General features: G+C 44.2%; 1 protein-coding gene across 1 annotated transcript; it reads left to right on the forward strand.

The window, feature by feature from the left end:
* Nucleotides 1-305: 305 nt before the first annotated feature.
* Nucleotides 306-27,687, forward strand: MEIOB (meiosis specific with OB-fold). The gene is made up of 18 exons (XM_035340024.1): nucleotides 306-369; nucleotides 4,493-4,494; nucleotides 10,247-10,251; nucleotides 14,383-14,549; nucleotides 14,687-14,790; nucleotides 16,071-16,143; nucleotides 19,033-19,090; nucleotides 20,444-20,575; nucleotides 21,327-21,399; nucleotides 22,133-22,328; nucleotides 22,638-22,738; nucleotides 24,397-24,449; nucleotides 24,536-24,631; nucleotides 25,020-25,121; nucleotides 25,519-25,672; nucleotides 26,015-26,198; nucleotides 26,707-26,793; nucleotides 27,345-27,687. Exons 6-18 carry the CDS (start codon nucleotides 16,075-16,077, stop codon nucleotides 27,453-27,455), a joined length of 1,416 nt encoding a protein of 471 aa, XP_035195915.1. The 5' UTR covers nucleotides 306-369; nucleotides 4,493-4,494; nucleotides 10,247-10,251; nucleotides 14,383-14,549; nucleotides 14,687-14,790; nucleotides 16,071-16,074; the 3' UTR covers nucleotides 27,456-27,687.
* The last annotated feature ends 151 nt before the right edge of the window (nucleotides 27,688-27,838 follow it).

Below are 27,838 nucleotides of genomic sequence, written 5' to 3' on the forward strand. Positions count from 1 at the left end.
GGGGAAAAAAAAAAAAAAAAAAAAAAAAAAAAAGGCTCCACAAGGAAGTAATTAAAACTTTCCAGCCTTTGTGTAGGTCTGGAGATCCTGGAGACCCGATTTGCAATTACACTTCTCATCTCGGTGTGCCCTGGGAGCACGTTTTATAACCTTTGACAAGGAAAGCCACGCTTTTCCCCCAAAACGCCCCCATCTGCCCACTCCCTGCCCACTGCAGCGGTGGGGCTGCGTTCCCAGGTGGGGCTGGTGCTGCTGGGGCCCTGTGCACCTGCAGGCTATAAATGTGGGAGGCAGAGGGCTGCTTCCTTGCTGCAGGATCTGCCCTAGGCGTGCAGGGGGCAGAGGAGCTGTCCTGGATCGGGGAAGGATGTGGCCGGTAAGGGAGGCAGGAGGCCGGCAGTGCTTGGTGCGGCGTGGAGGGCAGTGTGCCCCGGCAGGGTTTGGGGATGGGGCGGTGTGGCTGCTCACGGTGATGGTCAGGGAGCACCTCTGGGTGCCTGGGCACCTGTGAGGTTTCCAGTGTTTGTGCCTGAGGTCTGTGAGAGGAGCTGTGCCTGTCCCGTGGAGCAGTCCTGCTGCTCCCCAGGACTGCTGGTACGCTGTTAGTGTGTGATGGGGGCAGCGATGGGGTTTGGGGGGGCTACCAGAGCCCAAATACAAGTCAAGGTGGAGCAGGGAGGGCTGAAGCTGCCCACCCAGCACAGAGGGGAGGCCCTGCAGGGCCGCACGTCCCCTTGGAGCACCCTGCCTTCCCCCAGGCCTGTCAGCTCCCCTGCCTGCTGCTCTGCTTTCCACCCTGACATCATCTCAACACACGGAACAAACTCATGCCACATTCCCCAATAGAAAAGAGAATGCCCACACTGAGGCAGAGGCTGCCGTAATTGCAACCACGTGCCCCGCGGTGCCTTCCAAGCCATGGGAAGCGCAGCCTGCATCACACATGTGGGCACAGGCAGCACCAGGTGCAGCCAGCATCGCGGGCGTGCGAAGCAAACGGAGAGCACAGCACTCGTCCCCAGCCCTGAGGGAGCTGGGCTGCGTTGGTTCAACCTGTGCCCTGGCTGTGGGTGAGGTTATTCACTGGGCTAATTGGAATTAGGGTGAGACAAACGCAGCCTTTGTGTTCAGCCCCACTGGAAGCGAGCGAGCAGGCAGCTAAGTGCTTTTAGGAAAGTTGTTGCTCACTGAAATAATTAACCAAATGATTTATCTGGGAGCAACCTGCTGGGATCAGTTCCTGTTCAAACTGGGACAGGGGACGCTGCTGGCACGTCCCCACCGCAAGTGTCTGGGGGTCCCGCTGCAAGCGAGGGCTGGAGCTCCCACCCCGCATCCCCCACGGCTCCAGAGAGCAAGCGTGGAAGACGTGTAAATGGTGGCACTGCTGGGAGGAAACCAGCTCCATCAGGCTTATTTGCTTTTCTTGGGGTAAAACATGTTGTCTTTGAGCTATTTTGAAAGTGCAAGCTGCTTCTCTGCTCAGATCTTCAGTCTTGCCTGTGCATTCAGCCAGGAGCGGTGCCAGTCCCGGCCTCCTCCTGTGTGGGTTTAGCTCCATCTCGGGGCATGTTTAAATGTCCCCCCGCTCATCCTGAGTGCTCGGGGACATCCCCCTCTTCTGCTGGTGCTGGCTTGGTGACAAACGTGGCCTGGAAAAGGACAGGCTTCCTGGCTCGTGGGGTCCCTTTTCGCCCAGGGGTTGTGGTGGGTGAGGGGGCCAGATCCTGGCCAGAGGCAGTGTGGCCCCGCTGGGCTCTGCGCCCTTGGGTGCTTTCCCTTGGCAGCACAACAGCTTTGGGGGTTGTTGATTAGGAACAGCCCTCCAGTGCCTAGCTTAATCCATCAATTTATATCAATAGAAATAATAAATTGAGGCCTTTCTAGCAAGCTCTGCCCCACGGGAGGTGAGCCCCAGGCCTTCGTTGTGTATCCCCCATCGCTTCGCACGGGCGTGGGCACAGGGGGACGTGTGGGACCAGGCAATGCCACTGCCTGAGGGACACAGCAGGGCAGGGGAAGGAGCGGGGAAGCTGCAGCCTTCAGGGCTCCCTTGTGCCATGGCACCAAGAGATGCTGCGGCTGGATTCTGGTGTTAGAGGCAAGCGATGGAGCTGGAGGGCCTCATCCAGCCCCATTTCCCCTGGTTTACCATGAGGGGGTGAGGAGTGGTGCAGAGCACAGCAAGGTGACAAAGCTGATGGTCCCAGCACCTGGTTGGCGTGGTCGTGCCGGCTTTGCACGGCAGGCAGCTGCTGCCTCCATCCATGCCTGGAAATCACAGAATATTTCACTTTTCCCCCTTGTGCAGTGAGTACAAGCTTCCCTTGCTTGCAGGGGCTGAGCACCCCAGCACGCTGCTGGCAGGCGGCAGCGGGGAAGTGTAGGGGATGGAGGGCAGCGGGGGAGAGGCTGGGAAACTGGGAAGCGCTCCTGTGGGGATGGGAAAAGGGGCTTGTGCAACAGCCAGCCTTTAATTAAGGGTCTTTAAAGCATTCTCCCAGCTGGTTACCATTGCCTTGCCATATTGGAGTGGTTTAGAAGCAGTGCTCCTCGGGCGTGCCTCCCTTCCTGCTGGCTCTGCTCGGGTGCCGTGTCCCCCCCACGCCTTCCCAGCAAACAGGGCTGAGGAGCGGGGCTGTGCATGGGTGGAGGGGATGGGGAGCACACAAATATCTTGAAGGCAGCTTCTGTGGTGTCCCAGGGGACTCGGGGCTCTGGTGTGGAGGAGCACACCAGGGGGAAAGCGTGGGTGCTGGGAGGGAAGGATGTGGTCTTGCACCTGGAGTGCAAAGCCTGTGGTGCTGGGGGGACTGGGAGAGCTGGGTCTGGCTCTGGGGTGGGTGCAGGAGCCAGCCCTGGGGCTGCGGGGAGGCTTTGGGGACAGGCAGGGAGGTCAGAGCTGCACCAGAGCCAGGTAACAACTGCAGCGCAGGAGCCCACCTGTCCAGCAAGGTGGGCATGGTGCGGGTGCGTGAACACTGGTAGCAGGCACACCCTGCTGGTCTGCTGTACCTGTGGCTGCACGGATGGTTTCGTATCGCCTCAAAGACCTGAAAGCCAGCAGCAGCCTGCCCTGTGTCCTGCTGCCCTGCGGAGCTGTAGCCTCACCTGGTGTTCAGCTCCTTGCGTTGTGCCGAGCGGGCCAGGCAGAGCCAGGGTGCCTCTGTGTGCCCAGCTGCTCTCAGGTTGGTGCCGTGGAGCTGTGCCCACCGCAGGGCACATCTGCTTTTTCTGACGGTGCTCAGCCCCCTTCTGCAGGCTTATTGCACCTGGTGCTTCATGGTGCTGTGCTGCCTTCAGATCTGCCAGCACAGCAGGTTTTACACGTGGAGATGCAGCCATGTGTTAAGAGTCCTCCCTGGAAGGCTTCTGCTCTGATCGTGGTCTGGTCGCAGAGGGGGGAAAATGTATTGAGGGGCCCTTTCTGCTGCAGCTTTCATGCTGTTCCCTCCATGGGGTGGTGCAGCTGTGCCATTCAGCCCTGCCTGTCCACAGGGTGATGACAGGGCCCCTGCTCCAGCTAATGGCTCTGCCCCATTTCTCCCATCTGCAGTAAACTCAAAGAAATGAGCTTTTTGCCCACCTGCCAGCTGGGGGGAGGCTGTTTTGCACCTAAACCTGCACAGAGGTGTTCATGCTGCGACTCCCCAGGGCTGAGTTTGCAGAGCAGGAAGCAATGCGGCCCCCTGCACCACCCTGGCTGAGAGTGAGCAGCCAGGGGTATTTTGATCAGGATGCTGGAAAAAGGAACTTTCCACAAAACAGCCCCGTCGCTGCAGTTTGCCACACAATAGTCCCTTGATCAAAGCTGGGGCTGAGCAAGGGGACAGCCGAGCGCCATCCTCCTCCTCTTCCCCCTGGCCTTGCTGCAGCACTTCTGGTTCAAGCCTGCCCGCTCTGCTGGCTCCAGTGACATGGTTTGTGACTGCCTCAGCTTCCTCTGTGCTGCTTAATCTTTGGAAAAAAAAAAATCACAGTAAAAGCTAAGAGGAAACTTTAATACCGTAATGTTAAACGGGGCTGAAAGAGAAGCGCTGGGAGAAAAGGGTGAGACAAAGGTTCCCAAGCATGGCTTGAAGGCTGCTCAGGGATGCAGTGGAAGGAGAAAAACAATAAATCAATGTTTTCTGGGCTGTGCTGATGTGCTGAGCTTGGGCACAAGGCAGGACAAGGCTGGTACAGCAGAGCCTCCTATTGCCTCTAGGACAATTGGGGTCATTTAGACCTATCTGAGCTCAAGGCCCCTCTTGTGGCTGCTGGCAGGGGACACGATCCTGGTGCCAGCTGCCCAGGGACCAATTCCTGTGCCCAGCAGTGAGCAGAAGCGTGCCCGGCCAGGCACACAGACGTCTCTGCAGCTGCCTGGAGCGAGCGCCTGCAGACAGCAGAACAGGCTCGAGGTCCAGAGAGGCTTTGCAATAATTTCCACATTCTGTAATTTTTCTCAAGAGGGGAAGAAAGGCAAGCCTGAAATAATTACCCACACAAGCCGTCATTGAAATGTTCTTTACTGCGAGCACTGATCGCTTACTGTATTTAACAAGACAATTTTGGCTCTCGGCACATAAAAGCAAGCAATGATTAAAGCTCTTGTTTTCAGGATCTACGAGCCAGAGCACAAAAGTCTATCGCTAAATCCAAGTCAGAGCTTGGCAAACAGCTCTTAACCGGGGAGGGAGCCAAGGTGAAGCAGCTCCCCTGGCTATCTGCAGGGCTGGGGAGCACAGCGGGTGCTGGTCTCCGCCTGCCCCAGGCGCACAGGAGCATCCCCAGCAGCGGGGGCTCGGCCCTGGCAGCGAGCTGAGGGCTCTGTGGGAGGCTGGGGCTGTTGCAGCTCCTCTGGAAAATGGGGAAGGTTTCTCAGCGGTGGAAATGGGCAGGTGTTGAGTTTGAGAATAGCTTGGGGAGTGGGCCCGGTGGGTCTGCTGCTGTCTACCTCCCTCTGCAGAGCAGGAGAAGACATCTGGGGGATCCCTAGGGAGGCAAAGAGCTTTGGTGTGTGCAGGCAGCAGCATGGAGCGAGGACTTGCCTGCATGCGGTGACATCTGGCAGTGCTGGATGCTGCAGGGCATCCTGCCATGATGCTCCTGCTGGGCACTGCATGGGCTTTAACCCCCTGAGGCCACGGGCTTGTGCTTCCTGTGGCTCCCACTTTGGTCTCCTCGGTGCCTCGGACCGTGCTCACCCCTCTGCAACAGGGACCAGCTAAGCTGGAAGGAGCTGCGTCCTGATGAGAGGCTGCCTGGCTATCACATTCGCCTCGGGGTGAATGTTAGAGCTGCTGAAAGCACCCTGTTGTTTCATGCTGTGTACCACCCTGCTCACACACTCTGCCCCGGAATGAACCGGGATGAGCACGGCCAGAGCTGACAGCGCCTCTGGGGGTGCTGCTGCAGCTGCCTCATCCTGCAGCGATGAGCTGGGGGTGCTGTGAGGTGCTGGGGACGTGGGCATGCTCTGGGTGCCTCTGAAACTGCCTTCTTGCTGCCATAAATCAACCTCGCTTGGCTTGGTGCAGCTACGTGTTTGAGACCAGGTCAAGGTCTGCTTCAGATCCTCCTACTTTGCTTGTTAAGCTTTTGTCCTTGAGGATGGTGCTGCTTCACCTTTGAGCCAAGATAAATGAGTCCCAGTACAGCAACCCTAAATCTATCCAGCCTAGCGCTTGGCTTTCCTGGGTCCCTTTTCTTTCTGGAGGGTACAGAGGGCTTCCAGGGAAATACCTGGGACAGCTGAGACACCATTCTGCATGGACAGCGTTATGCAGATTTCCCTGTTGCCTTTCCCCTGGAAAAAGTGCAAGAATTCAGACAATGAATAAATTCCACAGGCATTAACTATGCTAATCAAGCAACTGCTTATACACAGGGTTGTTATGTACTGCCTTCCTCTTCTCCAGCATGGTCAAATCAGCCCCACCCCACCCCCCCCCCCCCCCCCCCCCCCACAAAAAAAAAAAAAAAATCTTATAGAGAGCTTTTATTTCTTGCAGTGGCCTCTGGGCTTTCCTGGAGTGTGTGGTGCTGTAGGAAGTGGCTCCTGGTGTGGCTGCATGTCCCTCGGACAGGGCAGAGTGGTTATCTTTTGGCTGTCCCCGTCCTTCTGGCATTAACTGGGAGCATCCCAGGGCAGGCTGCATCCCGTTTCCCCATGGATGTCCACCCAGCACTAGCTGGGCTGGCTGGAGGCCCTGTGCCAGCCCAGGGCACAGCTGTCACTGTCACCCACCTGGGGCTGCACTGGCCCTCTTGGCTCTCTTTTGTGTGGGAAAAAAAAAGCATTTCAGGAGCTGCTCCACCAGCCCTGTGCTGCTGGTGCAATCCTGCCAGCCCTGGCATATGGGCAGCCTTCAGCCACATCCTCTACTCATTTGGAAAATTGTGCTTGTTGGAGTTATTTACTGCTCCGATCGATAATTAGCACAGGTAGTGGGATGTACTTCATGAATGAAGTGCTATGCTTGTGCTATATATACTATATGCTGCTGTATTTCAAGAGCATAAATAACGCCGGGGCATCAGCAGAAATTAAAACAAACTGAGCAATTTACACCCCACATTTCCCAACATGGGGAGGAAGGAGGAGCGGCTCTGTGCAGCACCGCTGGGCCCTGCCCCCATTTATCCAAGCCTCTCCAGCTGATTTTGGGCAGGCAGCGGAGCCATGTGCTGGCTTCCCCCTGGCAGGGGTGTCACTGGGCATCTCCTGCCAGCAGGGGAGAGCCACCTGCTTTCCCCGAGTCCCCTCACACGTGGGGACCTGGGCTGGCTGCTGCTGCGCGCCTTTGGCACGTCCCGCCTGCCATCGTGGTGCTCCGGCTGTGGCACACCAGTGTTTGTTTTGTTAGAGGGCACATAACCCAGCAGCATGTGCCGCAGCCACCAGGCTGTTTGTTTTCCTCCCAAATGTAATACAGAGCTAATTATATGGAAACAAAGCGTAATAAATAGTTGGGCTATGCAGTGCAGCCCCCAAGCCCAGGCCGCGAGCGCCCGGCTCCCCGTCCCTCTGGTAGCGTTTAACCATTTCCCCTGCATCGGTGACGCAGACGTTCTTCATAAATCAGCGGAGGTAGGAGCATATTTGCTCCCCCAGCTTTGAAGAGGCGTCAGATCTCCGAACAGAGGCTTCTTGCTGGGTGATCCTCCGGGGCTGGTTCTCATTTCCTTGTAGGAGGTGGGTCTGGAGCCCATTTTGTTCGTTTCGGAAGGCTTGGTGAGGGGGAAGGGGGAGAAAAATGAATGATTTTGCTTTGCTGACAAAAAAAAGTCTTGACACCACAAGCACTGTGCACCATTAACATCCCACTGATACAATTATTTACCAAGAAGTCTCACGTATTGATTTGGCAGTAACAGCACACGCCACAGCGGCTGAGGGTGCGGCGATGCGGAAAGGCCCCGTAAGTGTTACCCGGGCTTGCTGCTGGCCTTGTGGGGCCTGATCCTGCCTGGGTGGAGCCCTCTGTGCTTAGGTATTGTTGTACTTTTTCACCCCAGCCTTGCTGTGTGCCCAGACCCCACGAGGAGGGTGATGGCACTGAGGTATGTGCCAGAGGTGACTGGGAGTGACTGCTGGTGACAAGGGACACCAGAACCCTGCTCCCCGCCGAGTGCTGCTGATCATTTCTGGCAGGTCCATCTCCTCAGCACTCTGCCCAGTGCCGTTGGAGACCTTCACAAAATGTCAGTCCCTGTTCAGGACCTTCACCAGTGATCGCGTGCATGGCTCCTGGAAGAGTGGGTGGTGAAGGCTGGGGAGAACCCAGGATGTGTGCGGGTTCCTGGGTGGGTGCCTGTTGTTTTCTACCACGGGGTCCTTGTGGTGCTGGGCGGCTCGGCCAGGGTCCCCACAGCACATGGAGGGTCCCCGCGGCTGGTGCAGCAGGTGTTGGGGGTGGCGAGGGGCATGTCTCTGCAGTGGGAAGGGGCTGGTTGCTGGGGCAGCTTCAAGGCCACCAAGAAGCTGGGTGCTGAGAGCTGAAGCCCTTTGGACAAGCCCTGGGAGATACCTTCCCCCAGGAAGAGCTCGGGTGCTGCCCAGGAGAGCGTCACTGGCCATGGTCGTACACAGAGCCACATCAGGAAGAAACTCCCTGGAAGAATTTTAAGGAATTTATCTGTCAGTTTTTTAACGGTAATTGTAGCACGAAGGTTGAGCTGGAACATTTCTGCCTCACTGGGCTGTTTCTGCCACGGAGCTGGCAGCAGGCAAGCTGCTGAGTGAGGAACTGGCCTTGCCATATGGAGCTCTGCTCTGGCTGCTTGCTAAAGAGAAAATCATACAGGGCCAGGACTTGGCAGCCCTTCTCCACAGAGACCACTTGTGTGAATGAATGTTACTCATCGGCGTTACTCAGTGCTACAGGATCTGGCCCGCAGTCATAAAGAAGAACTGCACTTGGCCACGGTTCAGCAAAGCACTCACATATGTGCTTAGTGCAAAGCACACCAGCGGTCCCAGTGACTCCCTGGGAGAAATTTCTTGCTTTAGCACACTCCTTGCTGGATCCACACTTCCATTGGACTTGATTTTTGTGTCTTAAATGTTCCTTAGCTTCCTCGGTGGAGGTAGCCTCCACGTTGGTGTCCCCATTGAGTTTGGCTGAGAAAGGAGCCCAACAAGAGGGGAGCGGGGGATTCGCAACGGAGGGCTGCAGTGGGGAGGCTGGAGCAGGCTGGCAGGGCTGCATGTTATTTCTACACGTTACTTCTCTTATGAGGAGCAGGGAAGAGGGAAGAAGATGCCTGGCCTGAACTGAAAAATAACTGAATGCCGAAAGCCACAAACTCCTTGCTCGCATCCAACCCAATTTTCCGCAAGGTCCCTGCTGCTTCTGAGGCTGTGGCTTTATCCAGCAGACACCAGGACCAGTGAGATGGGCTTTCATCCATGCGGGGATGGCTGCCCCTTTGTCTCTGCGCTCATCTCCAATCCAGCTCGACCCTCTGCAGTGGAGCTGCAGCAGGGACACATTTGGCCTCCAGTATTTACGCAGACAAGTGCCAATTTCCCCTTTCATTTCATAAACGGGTAGTTAAGTACATTAGTGAGCCATGTGAACTGGGACAGCGATCATACAGGCAAGCTCCAGAAAAGGAAATACTAATGTACAGCAAGACGAGAACAAATTCAAAAGAATAGAATAAACTCTTGTTAGATATGAAGTGCGTTGCCAAGCCAGTGAATCTGGATGTAGTTAGAGAGGTGTACAGTACACAGAAGAAGTCTGTAATATTTTATTCCAGGGATATATATTTCCGGGACAAGTTGTTAGATTGACCTCTAGTGTTCGTTTTCTTTATGGAAATTTTCTTGATAAAGTCCTGTTTTGATCAGGTCTTGTATCTTTGCGCTCTGGAAAGGCTTGGGGGGGGGGGCGGGGGTTGTTTTTCTAGAAAATGAAAACTGAAAATGTCAGTGTCAGGCTGCAGGAATTTTCTAACTAGCTGGCTGACAGGCAGCCAGGCGTACCGTGGAAATGTTGACACACCATTACCTATAGGAACAGGCTGGATGCGGTCCTGGCCCTCGGAGGCAGTGGGAGCCTTGCCACCGGTGCTGGGGCCAAGCACTCAGCCAGGAGATCAAAGGTATATTTTTGCTGGAAAGTTTAGCTTGGACAGATCGTTTGCATTTCACTGATGTTCTGTTCACTGAATTCTGTGGTGGGGGAAAAATGTTATTTACTCTATGATTCTAGTTTTCTCTTACAGCCATCCCCATCTGTCTCTGAGATTTACATCCTAAATTTTCTTCCTTATGAACTGCTCAGGCATTGTGAAAGGGGATTGAGTTTTACACTTGGTTGGAAACCGAAGCAGCTGAAGTTTGGAAGGGTTTTCCCCCACATTTGTTGCTGGAAGACTCCCATCCCGTATGGTCTAATTGGTATTGTTGAGTATCATGTGTCTCAAACTGAAATCCAGATATAATTTATTTGGGTTTGGTTCATTGATTTCAATAGCTGAAAATGTTTGAATGGCAGCCAACCAATGCTAAATATCTTTTTGTTTCCTCCCAAAGCATTCTTCCCCAGTGTCAGGGAGCTGTCACTAAAACTATTTTTAATTGTTGTATTTTTGAATTCATAGCGTTTTGTTGGAAAATATGCATCGTTTGTTTGCTCATAGAGGGAGGAGGAAGTTCTGGTCTGGGGGAAAGTGATGAAAATCCAAGTAATTTCACTGACCTCACTTATATTTATTTGGAATTATGCAGGGGAGAAGTTATCCTCTATAGCCTTGGTGCTCTCACACTGCTCAGAGGCTCCGAAAAGAAGCAGGTTTCTCCTTTGCAGTTTTAGGTAAGTTATAGAGCAGAATGATTTCTCTAAAGTCCTCAGCAGTTAAAGCCTGATCTGCAGAAAAGCAAGGTAGAATGTTGTGTGGACAAAGATAGAAGTAAAGAAAACTACATGTCAGTGTTTTCAAACAGTGAATTCCTATATGGACATCTTATTTAGGCTTTTTGCAATACCAAAGACACAGAAGAATTCGTTCTGAGATATGTTTATTTGCAAACTGCTGAAAATATACCAGCTACACAGTGATTATCCAGAAGGTCTTAGATCCTTTTTTTTTTTTTTTTTTTTTCTCTAAAATTCTGCAATGGTCACTTGATGTGAGTAGGGTTCACTGCATGTTTTGGACCTGAAGGTTTGGCCTCCTCACTGGGCTTGCCCACGTTATGTGACGTTTCTGCTCCATCATTGTGTGAGCGTTGCAGAAGGGATTAATTACTGCTGAAATGGTTATGAACTGAGGTTGTTGGTGAGCAGGCATCTGGGGCTGACTTTGCAGGGTGAGCCCTGCTGCCATTCCCCAGCATGGACCTCGCTGCTCTCAGGCCCTCCAGATGCTGTTCACTCCCTGCCCAAGGGGAAAGCTGCATCTTGTTTTAGGAATTCGTGTGAATTCACCAAAGAGAACAAGGAGATGTCTTGCAAGCATCTGTTGTTTCAAAACTCTCCTTTCCGGACAGCTGGAAAGGGTAACACTTACATGTCCCAAATAGCTTTACACCTTCAAGATGGCTTTTTTTCTTCTTTGTCAGCAGTAGGGCAGAAGAGAGCCATCGGCACCCCCGCTCCAAGCCCTTGAGATGTAGGGCTCCATTGCTCACGCATGCACACAAGCTGCGCTCTCACTCTGCTGCTGCACAGATGCACCAACCTCAGGTCTTGGTGTCTTCCCTCGACCAAAGCAGTTAAAATCAGCACAGATTACGCTGAAACCAGCCATGATTCATACTTATATTATTTTTTAAATAAAGTGCCAGGTTGCTTCATTTTCCTGGGCTGCAGGAGGTTGCAGCTCTCCTCAGAGTGAGGAAATCTCACTGGAACAGCACTGGGATGAGTCCAGTGCTGCAGACCAGGACTGGGGGGGGATGCAGGGTGAAGTGAGAGATGAACAAAGACTTACTGCATGATGGGGAGAAATTTAGATTAAATATCCCTCAGCACACTGAGCACCTGTTGGCTGCATCAGCACCTGCACTACTTCTGCTAAAGATGTCCATCATTACTTCATCAGCATTCTCCGTTCTCATCCAGTTCAGGTATCAGCTAAAGCCGCTGAAGAGAGAATACCTTTAATAATTTGATGCTTTTAATGCATTCAGTCAGGCCAATTACATAAAATTACAGGTCTGCCCTTTTCATCATACAGATTCTATTTGTCCTAAGAGTGTATAAACATTAAATGAGCCCACTCTGTAAAAACTGTGGGCGGTGTAAAACTTGCAGAACAAATATTTTGATATGTTTAAGCTCTGAAAATCTTTTTGAAGATAATTTCAGAGATGTCTCTCATATTGCTGGACAGAGACAGCTTCTCCTGCATGCAAACAGTACCGATCATCAAATAACAAATCGCTAAGTGAATTACAAAATGGCATTTGCTCTCCTTGACCATGCCAATGAGTGTAACTTAAATAAATCCATTCATGAAGGCCTAATTAGCAGGGACCATTCAATTTGCAGCTGTGCATGGGAAGTCTTAGCTAATCACAGACTGAATCCGTCAGAGTGCTGAGTGCTGCTGAAGTGCTGGAGAGCTGAAATCACTCAGGGATCAAGCACTAGATCAGAAAAATACTAATTTCGTATTGGCACAATCCTGCAGGGGCTGGTGCTCGTACTGGGCTGGATGTGCCCAGGGGTCCTCGCATCGTAAGTTCCTGGCCCTCAGGAAACTGCTCCTGGTCTTTCTCTTGCCTCTGTTTCTTGAGCTGTCAAATGGACATAATGATGCTGATTTCTTTTATAAGACCACTTTGAGGTCAGTTGAGGAGAAAAGCTTGAGTAAAGCTGAGTAACTTTTGTTTTTGTAATCTCTCTTCAGCACTTCTGTTTAAAAATTTCTAACTTGGAGAAGATGCTGATATTACATATTAGCAGGAGATGTTCAGGTTAGAAGACATTTATTATTAGCACTAATAAAGATGTTAGTTGTTTACAGTAACCTACAGGAGTCCGAATTGCTGACTGTCCCCTACTGTGACATGTGCCAGACAAGTGGCAGAAGTCAGAATCACTGTGAGACAGGTACATCATTTAAATGTATTCTTGTCTCCGTAGTTGCAAGTTGGAAATTCAGCACCGAATCGTGTCTTCCAGGGAAACATTCTGTTCTCACATCCATTCCCCAGCAGCTTTGTGCCTGTGGCTGGATGGGTGAACCCCTTTGTGCTGCTCCTTGCATCTAAATACACCTCGGAATGTCTTCCTAGCAGGAGCTATCATGGGAAAGTAAATTGCAGCCTTTTTTTTCAAAATGTAGGTGTGCTGAAAATGAGAGCAGGGAGCGAGACTAGACCACAAGGCAATAGCTCGTGATCATTAACCATCTCCGGAGGCTGTAGGGGTATGGAGAAGTGGTGCACAACAGCATCCTTGTTCTGGCTGCTTTGAGACCAAAGTAGCAGCCCTCGGCCGGGAGCACCAGCCGCGTCGGGTTTCACCTGCCCTTTATGCCTGTGGGAGAAAAGCAGCTCAATGGGACAAAACCTAAGGAAAGTGGTGCCCATGCCAGGGCACTGGTACAAAATCCCTGCTCGGTTTAGCAAAGTGGGTGCTCATATCCTACCCAAACCTTGCTGGTATGCTGGACAAATCCAATGCCCATAAGTCTGCAAGGAGTGATTCTGCTTTGATCACCCTCTGCAGCAGTGCAGACCCTGCAGATATAGTTTCAGATTTTTTGTTGTGGTTTGCCTTGCAGTCATGGTGGTAAGAATGAGGCATATACCTCCGTCACCATCTTCCAGCTAGTGTACAAGTTCTCCTTCCCATTTGATTAGGGTCCCATCACCATATTTGTTATCTGCTGTTTGTTCATTAGCTTGAGGTAGTGAAAACAATGGAATTAACATAATTAACAGAAATATGACCTGTGGTCACATGTTCTTTCTCTTTTCTGGAAATTTCCAACCTATGGAACAAAGTTAGATCTATAGATCGTACTGTATAAAATGTGACCTAAAAAACCTGAGAATCCAGGCTGTCAGTTCTCTGGCATGCCATTTGTCATCAGCATGGTGTAATTATCATGGACTTTAGTGACACAATAAATATGAGAGCACAGGTGGTATCCATTTTCAGCTGTTTAATTGAAGAAATGAAAGATCCTGTAATACAGAACCAACACAGAGAATTTGTCAGGCTACACTAAAAACTTCAATAGCTATGACCTTGAGGTCATAAAATTACTGATCAGGAGTAGAATTTTTTATGACATAGAAGTGAAGAGTATCGATTAAAAAAAATTTATAATGCAATATAAATGGACAAAATAGCCCACTTTAGTCCTCTGGATGGCCTGAAAACCCAGGAATGCTATGTGTAAATCAATACAAATAATGTCTTAAAACATAAATTTCAATTCATTTATGAAATGCAGGCTGCATTTTTTTCTCTTGGAGCTACCACAAAAAAAAAAAAAAAAGAAAAAAAAAAAATCAACAGGGAATCATTCCTCCAAAGCTTTCTGAAACGTAGTGTGCTTGCTGGTGTCTTTTGCATTTATAATTGTGGCAGAATGAGGCTGACTTTTGACTCCTGGGCCTCATCAGCTTCATGAACTCCAGGAGCTTGGTAAGAGCACCCTTTGCTACAGCTAGAACTGCAGCCATGGACTGGAGGTGGACCAGGTCCAGCCCTGCGAATAAGAACATTTATAGATAATTCTGTGAAGTGAAACGCAAGCTCTGCACCCTCAGCCAAGCTCTCTGACTGAAACTGAATGTGGTGGCACTGTACTCCGGGCTGGTGCCTCTAGGCCGCTCACCACTGTTCAGGCAGGTTAAAGCGTTCACCCTGAGACCCCAAATTTCTCAGTTTTGTTTTGGTTGGTTGGTTTGTTTATTTTTGGCAGCTGTTCCCTGAGGCCTAGAGCTGGCCCTTTAGGCTCGGTCACACATGGAGGGGCGCAAAGGCCGTTTCCCGCCCATGGCGCCCGCCGCCATTTTGTGTCTCAGTCCCCTCCCGGTCCCCTTCCCCTCCCTGCCTCCTGTTTCCCTCTCGGCAGCCGGCGGGGCCGTGGTAAGAAAAATATCTGTGGTGTCAGGCTTTGAGGGTGCCAGCTCACCTGCTGCCAGACACCGGTTTGGGATGGGATGGCACCGCCTATGGTTGCAATGATTTAATTAATCTGGATTCTGTCTTCTCCTTTTCCTCAGAAGAGGGTCTGATCCTGGGTGGTGCTGAGCAGGTGCTAAGTGCAGCTTCCCTCCGCTGATGCCGGGAGCTTAACTCGTGCCTCTGAGGAGAGGATAAACGACCGGTACAACTGGATACTGCGCTTCCCTGTTCGGGCCTGAAGCACTTTAAATCTTTAATAGCCTCTCTAATTGTGCTTTGATCCATGTGTTCCCAGTGCTGTTGTCTTTCACCTGATTCAGTTGTGGTGTGAGGTACATCATTTAGCAATATTTAACTGAGACACGGATATTGACGTGCCTTGGAGGGATAGCTGACTTTCCTACGTAAGTGAACGTTCTTCCATGTAATGCGATGGGAGCAGGTTTGAGAGCCACACAGTTAAGTAGTTTTTATAAAGCAAATTTAGAGTATTTTTCTGTGAGAGATTAGTTTTAAATTCTCATTTAGAGAAATCACTTTATATTCTCAGATAACTGCTTTATAGCCTGTCTGCTTTTCTAGTGTGTTCAAAAGATCGTTATACCAATGACTAATGAAGTGTTTAACAGTTCTCACACAGGGTGCCAGGTGTGCAGGTAGCAAAAGCCGTGCAAGATACTTGTTAAAGAGTTTGGAGTGGCTGTCCTCTGAAAACATCAGCAGTTCTCCAATATTAAAGGTTAACATTTGGATAAACTCGATGGTTCCTTTTACAAAAAAGTAAAATCTGACAACTCTTTGCTAAATATCAGCGATGTCTCTGAGCATAGCCATGGAACTGAAATCCTGAAATAATGAAAGGCATTCAGAGAGGCTGACAAGACAGCCGTGGTGCAATTTTGGCATCAATGGAGGGGACGCCAGTAAGCTCACAGGAATGGGCCTGGGAGCCCATTGACAGCCTGAAAATAATTGACTTTTTTTTTTTTTTTTTTTTTAATAAATTCAAAACTTTTCCATTTTTGACGAAGGGATGAACTCATGTTTTAAAGTAGTTTAATATTAAATCCAGAAATTCAACTACGGTGATTTTCAATGCATTTCCTTCCATGTAAATGACCTTTCATATCCAAGCTGCCTTATTGAGTTTGGCTGGATTTCCCAGACAAGAGAAGGAGAGTAAATATTTTTTTCATGGCCTGTTCTAATGGAGTTATTTAATGCTTTACAGAAACAACTACCAACCAACCAACCATTTGTCTGAGAAGCACAGATAGCATAGTAAAACTCATGACTATTACATAGCCGAATACAAACAATAAAGAATTTTCTACTTCAGATGGCTTGAAATGTTTCTATTGAAGACATGCTATTTAGGTCAAAACATTTGTATTAAAAATTGCTTGTTGTTCTCCTTATGAATAGTTTTAAGTGATTTGTTTAGATCTTTTTAAAATCTAAATTAATTTTCTCAAATTACAGATAAATGGCTTATTACAGTTCAACCCGGGACTTTGTTGCACTTTCAGATCTGCATCCAAATCTTGCTCGTCCTGTAAGTCTCAGTGACATAGTACTTTTGTTCTCAAGTGAAATTGTATATGGCTGTATTACATTACTGCAAAATTATGTAATTGACGTGTATTTAGATACTAACAGCATTAGTATAATTGTTAGATATAAAGTACCTTACTTTCTTTGTGCATAAACCAGGAAGATGAAAATCGATGCTGTTGTTGTCCATAATATGTGGATACTACAACTACAAAATATTGACTGGACAATTCAATGTCTGAAAGTATCAGAGGTTTCTTTGTAATGTTTTAAATGGATGCTGAATTAGTAAAGGCATGTATGGAGTCAGCATTATGTAGTCACAATACATCTGTAACCTACAATAGTCTTTCACAACAAGCTATGAACATAAGGCCTAGAGCTGCGGTCTTTACTTGTGTGCTCAATCCCACTAAGCTAAGTAATGTAGTCCTTAATTATTCAAACAAAAGCCTTGTTGAATGGTATCGTCCTTTAACTGCATAAAAAATCTCCCAATTACACATCAAATGGGATTGTTTCTGTTTCTTTAGAACAAAAAGCAGGTTTTGTGCTTGTCAGGCTATTAAGGTGCAAAGAATTTTGCTTGTGGGAGTATGGGCGAGTAGGATGAACCAAAAAGTAATCTTAGCAAACAGCAGAGTTTTGTACTTAGTAGTTTCATGCAGATGTTGGACATCAATGTGTGATCTTTTGTTGTTGTTGTCCTGATACAAGGGAGGACATTTATCACAGAAGTAAGAGTTGAACAAAAAGGTGTGCAGTGTAACGCAATGTTTTTCTCCTTTGGGTTTTAGATGATTGAGTTAAAAATAGAAAATCTGGGGACCCAGTTTTTCATTCTTTGGAATCCAAGATTGTTTTAATACAAGAGGGAGCAGGCTACATGTCTCTCTCTTCATTATTTCCCACCCATCACTCTCTATAGCCCACCAGTGATAACGTGTCTTTAAATGTTTGGTGCTGCTGGGAGTTGGTGCCTGGAGAACAAACAGAGAAGCTGTATTTCCAAGTGGATGCACTGCCAGCTGAGCTGCGGTGCCCTGCTACAGCTGTATCTCTCCACATAGGGATGCTTGCCTGCAGAGCTGTATCCCCCACGGGAGACCTGATGCATTGTGAGGAGCTGAAAACAAGTCTTCCTGTTGCCACAGCTTTTTGTTTAGAGGAGAACAGTTTACCACTTTTTTTTTTTTTTTTTTTTTTTTTTTTTTTTTCTCATTTATTTTAAACATATGAAAGAGAAATCACACGTTTTTCCAATTTCTTATAAACTCCTGGTCTCCAGCAAAGTTAATCTGTCACTCACAGTTACAATACAACGGTTCACTAACTCAGTTAAAAGCTTTTATTTTACAAATAAAACTAATTTTGAGTATTGCAATTAGCAAACGTTAATAATAATAATAAAACAAAAACAAACAAACAAACAAACAAAAAACAGCAACTTTCTTTACAATAACTCACCAGTATCTGATGATAACCTCCTAAACACATACTGACCAGTCTAAAACAGCTGAGCTCTTGGCATTCAAAGGACCTAAATGTCATAATTTTTTTTACTTCAGAGTTTATTTTTTAAAAGTGAAAAAGACTTTTTTTAAAAGTCTAAGAAGCTTTCAGTGTTGTAATGCTGTAGTCTCATGATTTGGTTGAGCAGTCTTAAGCAATGCTCTGCCAAAAAAGGCAGTGCAGCCCATTCCCTTGTGGCAGGCATGTCTCACTCCTCTTCTGGCGAAACTAACGCTTGTGTAGTTGCACAATAAAGTCAGTCAAGGAAATGATCTCTGAAAGTTCTTATACCCCTTTCTCCCCCCATAGTTTTCAGCCAGATCACTTCCTTCTGCCAGCGTGCTGTGCAGACCTAGTACTAATATAAGAATAACGAACAAATTTGCAGCAGGGATAGTGGAGATCTCTTGTGTAAACTGTAGTTCTACGTCAGCATAGTTTATGTAAAAAGTCATCCTAAATGTCAGTTCTTCGCACCAGTGGTGTCATACAGGGTATGTTGTAGTTTGATTTCATTTTTTTTTTTTTTTTAAGAAGCAAAACTAAAAGTAGAAAAAATACCAATTCATTGCATATTGTGGATAGATAGAAAATACTCTATGATAAAAAGTTTGGAAGAACCAGGATGTTACACTATTTCCACATCCATCCTTCTAAGGAGTTTATGTCCATCAGTGCAGGATAACGCAGCTACCTTGCTCCATCTAGTGATTCAGAGTAAACTGGGAACATGAGACCTAATTTTTGAGCATGTACAGATACTGTACGGTTGTAGTGGAGTCGGTCAGGTTGTACTGCTTTGTGAACAGATACAAAATTCAGCATGTGTTGATTATTACATTGCTAAACTGTCCCTTACTGACCTCTGTCTTTATGTCGTGTTGCAGTGACGGTCACCGTTGCAGTCTTTGTTACCATACTGCTTGCATTGCTTACCTCTTAAATTCCCAGACTAGCACTGCTGTGCTCTTCTCTTATGCTGAGGAGATTTTTTTTAAAAAATACCACATAGATATATATTATAATACATATTATATATTATTCTACATCAACAACAACATCACTGGCTACCTGAGGAGAGGATATTGTAATCAGACAAAATTATGAATGTTTGGGGTTGAACTTTTGTCCTCTCATTGTCTTCACAAACAGAAACAGATATATTTCTTTTAATATTTTTAGTCACATTTTTTTAAAGTCAAATTGTATGTTTATGTTGTAGTCCTTAGTTCGTATGGTAATGTGGAATAAATAGATTAAAATGATTACCAGTCAGAAATATGTTTATTATCATCAGTAGAGTACAAGTCCATGAAATCTAATTCATCATATACATCTGTGTTTAATACTTGTATTCTATAATCTTTTTATTTTTTAGAATGTAATCGGTGTGGTTATTGGGAAAACAGATGTCAGAGGCTTTCCAGACAGAAGAAGTAGAGTCTTTTTAAACTGTTTTTACTTCATTTTCTTATGTGGTATAATTTGGCATGTATGACTGAAATCGATATTTAAATGATAAACAGACCTCTTAGTGTAAAGTGTATGGAATAGAAATTAAAAAAAAACAATTGTGGGGGATGGGAAACAAGAGGAGAGAGAAACTTTAGTCTGGGTAAACCTTATCAGTTAGAATTCAGTCTAAAAAGTTCCAGCATGGAAGTATTTCAGCATCTGAAGAAGATGGTACCAATTTGAACATACTAGTACTATAAATACTGTTGGAGTCAATTCTTCATATTCCTTCTGTCTTAGAAAAGTTAAGGAGATATCTTGAGTGAAATGAGTAATTTCTGGTCTGGGTAGCACCAAATTAATATTTCTCCAGAAAAAATGGGACTAATACATTGTTAATACACTGTTAATTGGAAATTGAAATCATGTACCTACAGATTAGAGGCAACACAGTGCTAGGAAGCACCTCCAGCCACAGTCATTCCAGCTCTGTGTGAGGTGCTCAGTTATGCTGTTGGTATTGTCATCACTGATCCTGCTCTAGTGGCGTATTTTGGGGGAAGTCATCCTCATGAGAAGCAATTCTACATAGCTGGGAAATGTGGTGGTTCACGTGGGCGCCTCCATGGAACTACAGCTAGGTTGCGCTTACTGTATGCAGATGGCTCTACAATTGTTACTGATAATGTGAAAATAACATGTTGCAGGCTGCTGTATGATCCATGGAAAGCTTGTTAATTAGCTGTGAGGGAAAAGGGAGTGCAGCGTTTCTGACACACACTGATACCCTCTTGATCACGAACTAGAGGGCTGGAAACCCTTTGTTTTGTTCAGTTAGACCCCTTAGTACAATCTGAACTGTAATCCTGCCTGTAATCTGCAGCCGTGTGTGTCATCTTGGTCTTCTTGTACATGGGCACAGCCGACTAAAGACTGCCTTCCTACTAGAATATTTTTGCTAGTGCATACGCTCATAATGGTACCTGATGAGTTACCTTTGTTAACGTGTTTGGGTAGAATGACTGCTTTGAATGTTGTACAGTACAGTTCTTTAATTTGTAAGCTTATAAGGTGCTGCCCAAAGTTAAGTGATAGGTGTATGTAGATAGTATGGTAGGGGTACAGCTAATTCAGGAACTGTAGCTGTCCCCATTCAGGAACACCAATGCGTTTACCAAAAAGTCTGCTGACCTCTAGTGGTACTCACCAGATTGTGGACTGTAGCTCTTCAGGACAAAATCTAGCCAAACCTCCGAATACAATTTTTATACATACGTTCTAGATTGAAACTAAGGTGTGCTACTGAATGCTAATAGTACTGTTTGGTTTTGCAGACATCGGGTCTGAAAGATACACCTTCGGTTTCACTATTCGTGATTCACCAACTTATTTTATAAATGTTAGTTCTTGGGGCAGAGAAGAATACATTAGATTGCTTTCAGAAAGCTTTAGAGTTGGTGACTGTGGTAAGTTGGATTTTTTTTCTTAACATCTCTGTTTGAATGTGTATTTTTTCCCCCAGTAATTCAGTGTTATGTGTTTGTGGTTTTACTATATTTTTCTCTGAGGGCTTGGAAAACAGTCTAATTGGAAACAAATTGTTCAGTTACGTATAAAGAGGAAGGGAATAAATTCTCCAGAATTTAAATTCGAAACCAGTAAATATGTAAACAAAATGCCAGATAGAAATCCACTGAATGCAGCCACCCAGAACTTACCTATGGTTGAATGGATCTAAACTCTTACATTACATTCAGTTCTTACCAAATGAAAAATATGAAAAATAAACTCTGTAAAGTAGTTCCATATTTTTTTTTCTTCATTACTTATAGGTATTACTAGGACTGTCCATTAAAAACACAACAGCAACCTATTTATTTACAGTGTGTGCCTGTGTATTAAGATAATAAAAACCCTCTGCTGCCCACGATTGCTATATCAAAATGTTTGGATGAAACTCGTGACTATGAAAAGTATGCACACAAGAATGCGTAGTCATTTTATTTCCATTAAATGTATTGAGGACTCCTTTTGGACTTCGGCTATAATGTGAGCTGTCTGGACAGACACTGTTTTCAGTATGAAAGCATTTAACAGTAGTTGTACCACATATCTCTTATTTTCCATATCTGTCCTGGGAAGCAACCATTTTTAAAGCTACTTCTCTTTATATGTATCTGCAGTTTTTTAACATAACTTGTGAATGCTTTATTTCAGTTACAATTGAAAATCCTTTAGTCCAGTCAAAGGAAGGAGAAAGGGAAGAAAAATTCAACCCTGCAACTCCCAGGTAAATTTAAAGTGTAGACTGGTAGATCTTTCCAGTGAGATCACAGTTAATAATTTCTTTGATTGCCAGCTGATTGCAGCAGCATACTATTGGTAGAAGTTTTATGTTCTTGCCTACTCTTCATCTCTTCAGCTTTGTAGCAAGTGTATATCCATAGCGTTTACACTCACTGCTTACCTTCTGGCTAAAAAGAAAGAAGTGATGGAACAAATGTCAGATAGAACCTTCACTGGGGAAAGGAGCTGTAGACTGTATTTCAGTAGAATACATGTATCCAGAATATATTGATTATACCTTATTTCAATTGGCTAACAGTGCATTTTAAACATTACTAAACTCCTTGGGCTCTTTCTTTGGAAAACTTCCTACCAAATCCAGTCTGACTATAGTAGTCTTAGTATGTCACAGTTCCAAAACCTTTTAATTACCTGGATTACAGACATTTCAGAATTTAATTTTAGTTATTGTTAAGAGCTGAAAGGCTTAGAAATATATATTCTACGTTGCTAGCTGGCTTTTCAATTCTAAGTAAATATTAAATACACAATAATAAATCTTCCATAAGAGGAAAGCTCTAAAATTATATTTAAAAATTACTGAAAAGTTGGAATTTATACATATCATTTGAGAAAACAAAGGAGAAAATCAGCAATTATTTTCCCATGTGAATTAACATTTTAGACTGTTGATTAAGCGAAATGTGACTTGATTTTGTTCTGTGCTTACTATCTAGTTGCTACAAATTGCTGCTCAGTGAAAATCATTCAATGGTGAAAATTTCTTCATGTTACGAAATGGACACCAAACTACTTTCTCTGTTGCATCTACCTGTCAAGGACCCACAGGATTATTATTCGCTGGGTGATATCGTTGCAAACGGACAAAGCCTTGATGGAAGAATCCTTAATGTGCTTGCAGCTGTAATGTCAGTAAGTTAAGGTGCCACAGTGCTTTTATACTTAGCATGGCTAACTTAATCGACTTAAGTGTGAATATTGATTTTGGGACTCAGTGAGCAGGAATCAGCATTGTTTGTTTAGGTTGGCAGTCATTTCAATGGAGCTGAAGTACAGTCTACTTAAAGTTTTCAACTACAACATGAGGGAGAAAATTAAGGGAATGGAAATGTCCTACAGAAGTTGCCTTTTTGAAATCATACACATGCAAGCAGTAGATAATTTGCAAATATGTAAAACATGGATTTTTATAAAAGTGGCTTATTCTCTTTCTTTCTAAAGGTTGGGGAGCCAAAGTATTTTATGACTTCAGACAAAAGAAAAGGTCAGAGATGTGAAGTGAAGCTGTATGATGAAACAGAGATGTCTTTTCCAATAGTATGGTAAAATGTTTTAATTTACTAAAATACGCAAATTCATACAAGAGTAGATAAAGTAGTAGTCTTAAATGTGTTATTTGTGCAGCAATTGTGATGAGGCAGCAACATATATTAAACAGAGATATTAGAGTAACCTTACAGGTATTGTCTAGTTGTATGATATACTGACAAACTGCTAGCTCACAGATGCCAAAATGAAACATAATTCCAAATACTTACATTTGTTATTCAGAAATTCAAACTAATTCAGGAAGTGGGATTAAAAACAGTTGCAAGGACAGTTCATTTCTTCCACAGCCTAGTGGTGGGGGGAAGAGGGGTATGCTTCATTTTTAAAGCCAAGAAGAATTAAGAAGTGGAGTGGAGATAGGTGGTGTTTTTTTTTTTGTTTTGTTTTGTTTTGTTTAAAATATCACAGAAATATTTTGCTATTATTTAGCCAGATTTTCAAACTGTATCCCCTCTACAAACATGACAATGTCCAGACAATTTATGCATGTGTTTTTTGTTTATGCAGGAGCATTTGCTTTTTGCCCATAGTTTTTTTTTTTCAATAAACTCATGGTTTATCTACATGCAAGGGCATGTGGGTATTCATTTGCATTCAGTTTACTGGCCCTTGATTAAAATGACCTTTGTTCCCTAGGTAAAAGTAGCAAGGTAGCGGCATTGCATTCTGTGTCTGAGTTGGAAATCGTATTGTCAGTCAGTGCAGTGTTTAGCAGAGTGTTTTTTATGCTCATGAACACTAGTAATTATCTATGCTGTGCAGTTCTCTGGTCCTTGAGCTGCCACCAGTGTTAATTTGCAGTGGCAACAGCTCTGTTATTCTTGTTCTGGTGCGCAGTGATACAGAGCTGTGTGCTTTAGGAGTCCTCAGAAGGTGAGACTAGGTGGAGTTCCTGTGGTTATCTTAAATAGTGCCTTTTGCTCTATGGAGTTATAGGTAGAGTCAAAGATCTGAGGAAATCCTTGAGCAACAGCATTATAGTGAAGATATTTCAGAGGCCATCGGTGAACGGGTGGCTGAGCAATACTAGATGAAAAGTAAATATCTGAAATCTTTTTGCAGGGACTGAGAAGAACAGAACAGAGCTGTGCTTTGGCAGTATTCTTGCCATCCAAATTTAAGAGGAACTGTTTGAGATTATATCAAGCATTTTTGTTTTTGAGGAATAGCACTGACCTCACTCCAGGCTTATCCACAGTTTACAAGGGTTCCAGTGTTGGAAAGCTGGCTGAACATCTGGCCTAGTGATGTGAATAATTGGCTTGTTCCCACAGAAAAGGCTCAGATGATAAGCAGCTACTTTCTTTCTGATTTGCTTTAATTAGAAATTACTTCTGTCAAAACTTTGAAATGCATATAGCATTTTTCCATGTGTGTGTGACATTTAATCATTTTGAACAGTCTAATTGCCCTTTATTTTATCGTGTTTGGCATGGGATAATATAGGGACAGTATTGGACTACACTTAAATCATCCTACTGGCTGTGAACTAGATGCACATGGATTTACGCAGTATTTTATTTGCATGTGCATGTAATAAGAGAATTGTTCTCTTTGACCAGTTTAATTATAATTGTATTATTTGTTTTGTACTTAACAGTTCTAGTGCTTTTTCAAATATGTTTTGACCCACTATTTTCTCTTGATTTAGTTGGGATAATGAGTCTATCCAGCTTGCACAAAGTTGGATCCCACGAAAAACAGGTATAATGTTCTTGTTTTGGTGTTTTTACTGCAGTTCTTAATGTGATGCATATTCTAAGGTAACAGATTTTGTATTTTGTGCCCAGTAATATTTGCAGCAGATGTGAGAATAAATTTTGACAAATTTAGGAATTGTATGACTGCAACTGTGATATCAAAGACCATTATTACAACTAATCCAGGTAAGAGCTGTTGACATATTGTTTTGGTATCAGTAAGCACTGTAGACTAGAAAGCATGAATGAATTCATTGGAGATCTGATTTCTTCTACCAGCTTGCCTCAGGAAGCTCCCTCCTTCTTGTCTGTTATATACTGACCAAGTTTTTGGCCTCCATTTTATATCTATATAAATATAATAATAATTATATATGTATATCTATACATTAAAAAAATCTAAGCAGCCTTCATATTTTCCATGTATGACTAATGGTAAAAGAAAAAAAAAATATCCCATGGCTAAATCTAGGAGATATGATAGCGCTACCAGAATTAAAAAAGTTACAAAACATATTTGTTATTTTTGCATATTACATATATTCATAACTTAAATATATATATATTTTTCAAGAAACTGCAGAAGCAAATGTTCTCTTCAGCTTCATAAAAGAGAGTGCACAATCAGGAGCTTTGCATGATAAAATGGAGGAGCAATCAAAAGAATCCATTAACTGTAAGTTAAAACACTTTGGTTTTATCGTACTAGATAGTGTAGTTTTGTAGTGCAGTTGAAATTTCAGGTTCTTTGTGTGTTCATATGTTCATGTGACTATGTGAGCTTGTGTCCTGACATGTTCTTTCTGGCTTTAATAAATAAGAAAGATGGAGAGGGAAAGTTTTGATCAACTTTTGATCAACTCATTTGGGGTTGATACAAAGATTAAGTATGAGATTTTCCTGATATTTTTTCCCCGTAATCATAAGCTTGCTCCAAAAGGAAGGTGTGCAGGGCTTTTCTGATGCTTTAGATTAAATGTTCTCTTCTTTCCTACCTTCAGGTCCTTTTTTATGTTGTTGCTCTTCTGTGTTGTTTGTTTCTCAGACACAAAACATGTCTTTTAAATTTTTAGTGGAGACTATAGTTAACGTTTATACTGTGAAGCAGCTGAAAGAAAAAGCTTTACAGAGCGATGGGAAACTTGAACCAGTCTTTGGCATTATTTATGGCTACATTTCTACATTGGACATTGATGATAATGTATCTAAAGTTATTCGGAACAGATGGTAAGTAACTGTTTCTTTTAAGTTTGTATTAAAAAGTGTTTATCCTGCTACCCCTGGCCCAAATTAGAACAATATTTAGTCTAGTTCTGGACAAGAAGTAAAACTGCTCTGGAGAAGGACATGAATTTCTGTTGTGTAGACTTTTCAGCATTAGCAAGAAAGAGGAGCTGGCTTTATGAAGGACTTTCTGGTCCTAGAGAAAAGAGGCCATTTCTTCTTGGATGGACTGAGTACAGAAGATTAATATTTTTTTTTTAAGAGTCTCTTGGGAAATCTCGTTCTAAGGATCAGGCTCAGGCAGGGAGGAATTACATACATGCTTTAATTATCTTTGTGTTTCAGTTCAATATGCCGTTTTGTGGTGAATGAAATGTCAAACACATGCACTTTCTGTGGTGACATCTCTTCAAATTCAGAGTCAACTTTTGTGAGCTTTGACATCCTCGTTAATCTGACAGACCATACAGGCACTCTTGACTCTTGTTACCTGTCTGACTGCGTAGCTGAGGAAACATTAGGCTGCACTGTAAGTAGAAACAAATGAGGTTGTTCTTATTTGATCTGAGCTGTGAAGCCTGATGAAAATTGCAAATTCATCTGACTGTTCTTCATATATACATATGTTCTTCATTTATATATGTATGTGTATGTATAGACATGCAGTGGTTAAGCTGTGTACATATGGATATGTATAAATACTTATACATACATGTGGTTTTTTTAAAAAGTCAAAACTTACAAGACATTGATTCCTAATAAGAAGAAACATGTTAAATGTAAGAGTTAATACCCTATTCAGAATACCACTTTATCTAAATTAATTTACATTTTTCTGAAAACACAATTGGAATTCCCTAGCTTTGATTCTCAAATACCCTGTAATTTATTGTGATTAATCTGACTGTCTAGGGATGTGTATCACAGCAAACACTATGTTAAAAGAGAAAAAACACAGCTTAAAATTAATCATCGTTTTGTTGTGATGTTGCAGTTATGTGCTGAAGTAGTGTTCATTGATGTCATGTTATTAACAGGTTCATGAGTTCCTCACCCTAACAGAAGACAAGAAGACTGCGTTGAAATGGCAACTTCTTCTGGAACGAAGCAAGATTTATTTTAAAGTTGGTATTTAATATTAATTTAAATCACTGGCTGTTTCCCATTAGGCAGTGTATGTCAGTTCTGCTGAACTTTTCAAAATAAGCGTTACTTTTTGTACATAGAATACGTCAAGTAAGTAGTTTTTGTCATAATTTCAGCATCGGATGATGTCTCTTCAGGAAGAAATGTACATTATTATTATTTATTTCATGCTTTATACTGGACTGGACTCCTTTTTTTTCATAGAACTGACTGTTGCAGGACAACTCTAAATTGACTCCCTGTTTATAAAATTATCCTTCTTAGCAAAACTGTTCTTACTCTTCCTTTTCCTCCACCATCTGCTTCTGTTTCCAGGAAATAATGAAAGTGTTTTACTTCAATAGTAAGAGGTATATAACATAAAATCTGTGTATTCATGTTTAAAATAATGTAAAATATGCATGAGTAAATCTGTCAATTAAATATGCTGTGTGATATTTGAAAATAATATATATCAAAATACTATAAATCAGAAAAAAAAAAAAAAGATTAAAAAAGCAGCAACAAAGACCTTTAATTATTTTTACAGATCACTTTGTCACCCAGTTGGAGAACTGGTCTGAAGGTGAATATACTTTCATGCAAACTGGCAGACCCTACAGAGGCAAGTCAGAGCTTGTTGGGAAAAAGAAAGAGATGAAACCATGTGGACTGGTAACAGCTGGGAAAAGACCATTTCCTCACTGCATTATTAGAGGTAGAAGGTTGTTGTGGTATTTTGCTACGTATGTTCTGATGGTAGAGAAGGAATATGCATTACTAATTGTTTTAAGTGGTCTTCTGTGGTGTTATTTTTTTTGAGTGATTGTACTTTGAAAAGTAGACTAAGTCCCTGGTCAAAGAAAAGTTAGTTCTGCTGAATTCATCCCCTTGGGGTGGGAAGTAGAAGCTTTCTTCACTCCGTTTAGAAAGCACTTGAAAAAAACAAACAAACAAACAAACAGAAATAACAATTATACAAGAGAAATCTCTTGAGCTTTGTTTAACTGCTATGCTACTTTTGTGCTACTTCTGTGTTGTTTC

Source organism: Oxyura jamaicensis, chromosome 14 (assembly GCF_011077185.1).
Source record: "Oxyura jamaicensis isolate SHBP4307 breed ruddy duck chromosome 14, BPBGC_Ojam_1.0, whole genome shotgun sequence".
In the NCBI taxonomy this organism is placed as follows: domain Eukaryota; kingdom Metazoa; phylum Chordata; class Aves; order Anseriformes; family Anatidae; genus Oxyura; species Oxyura jamaicensis.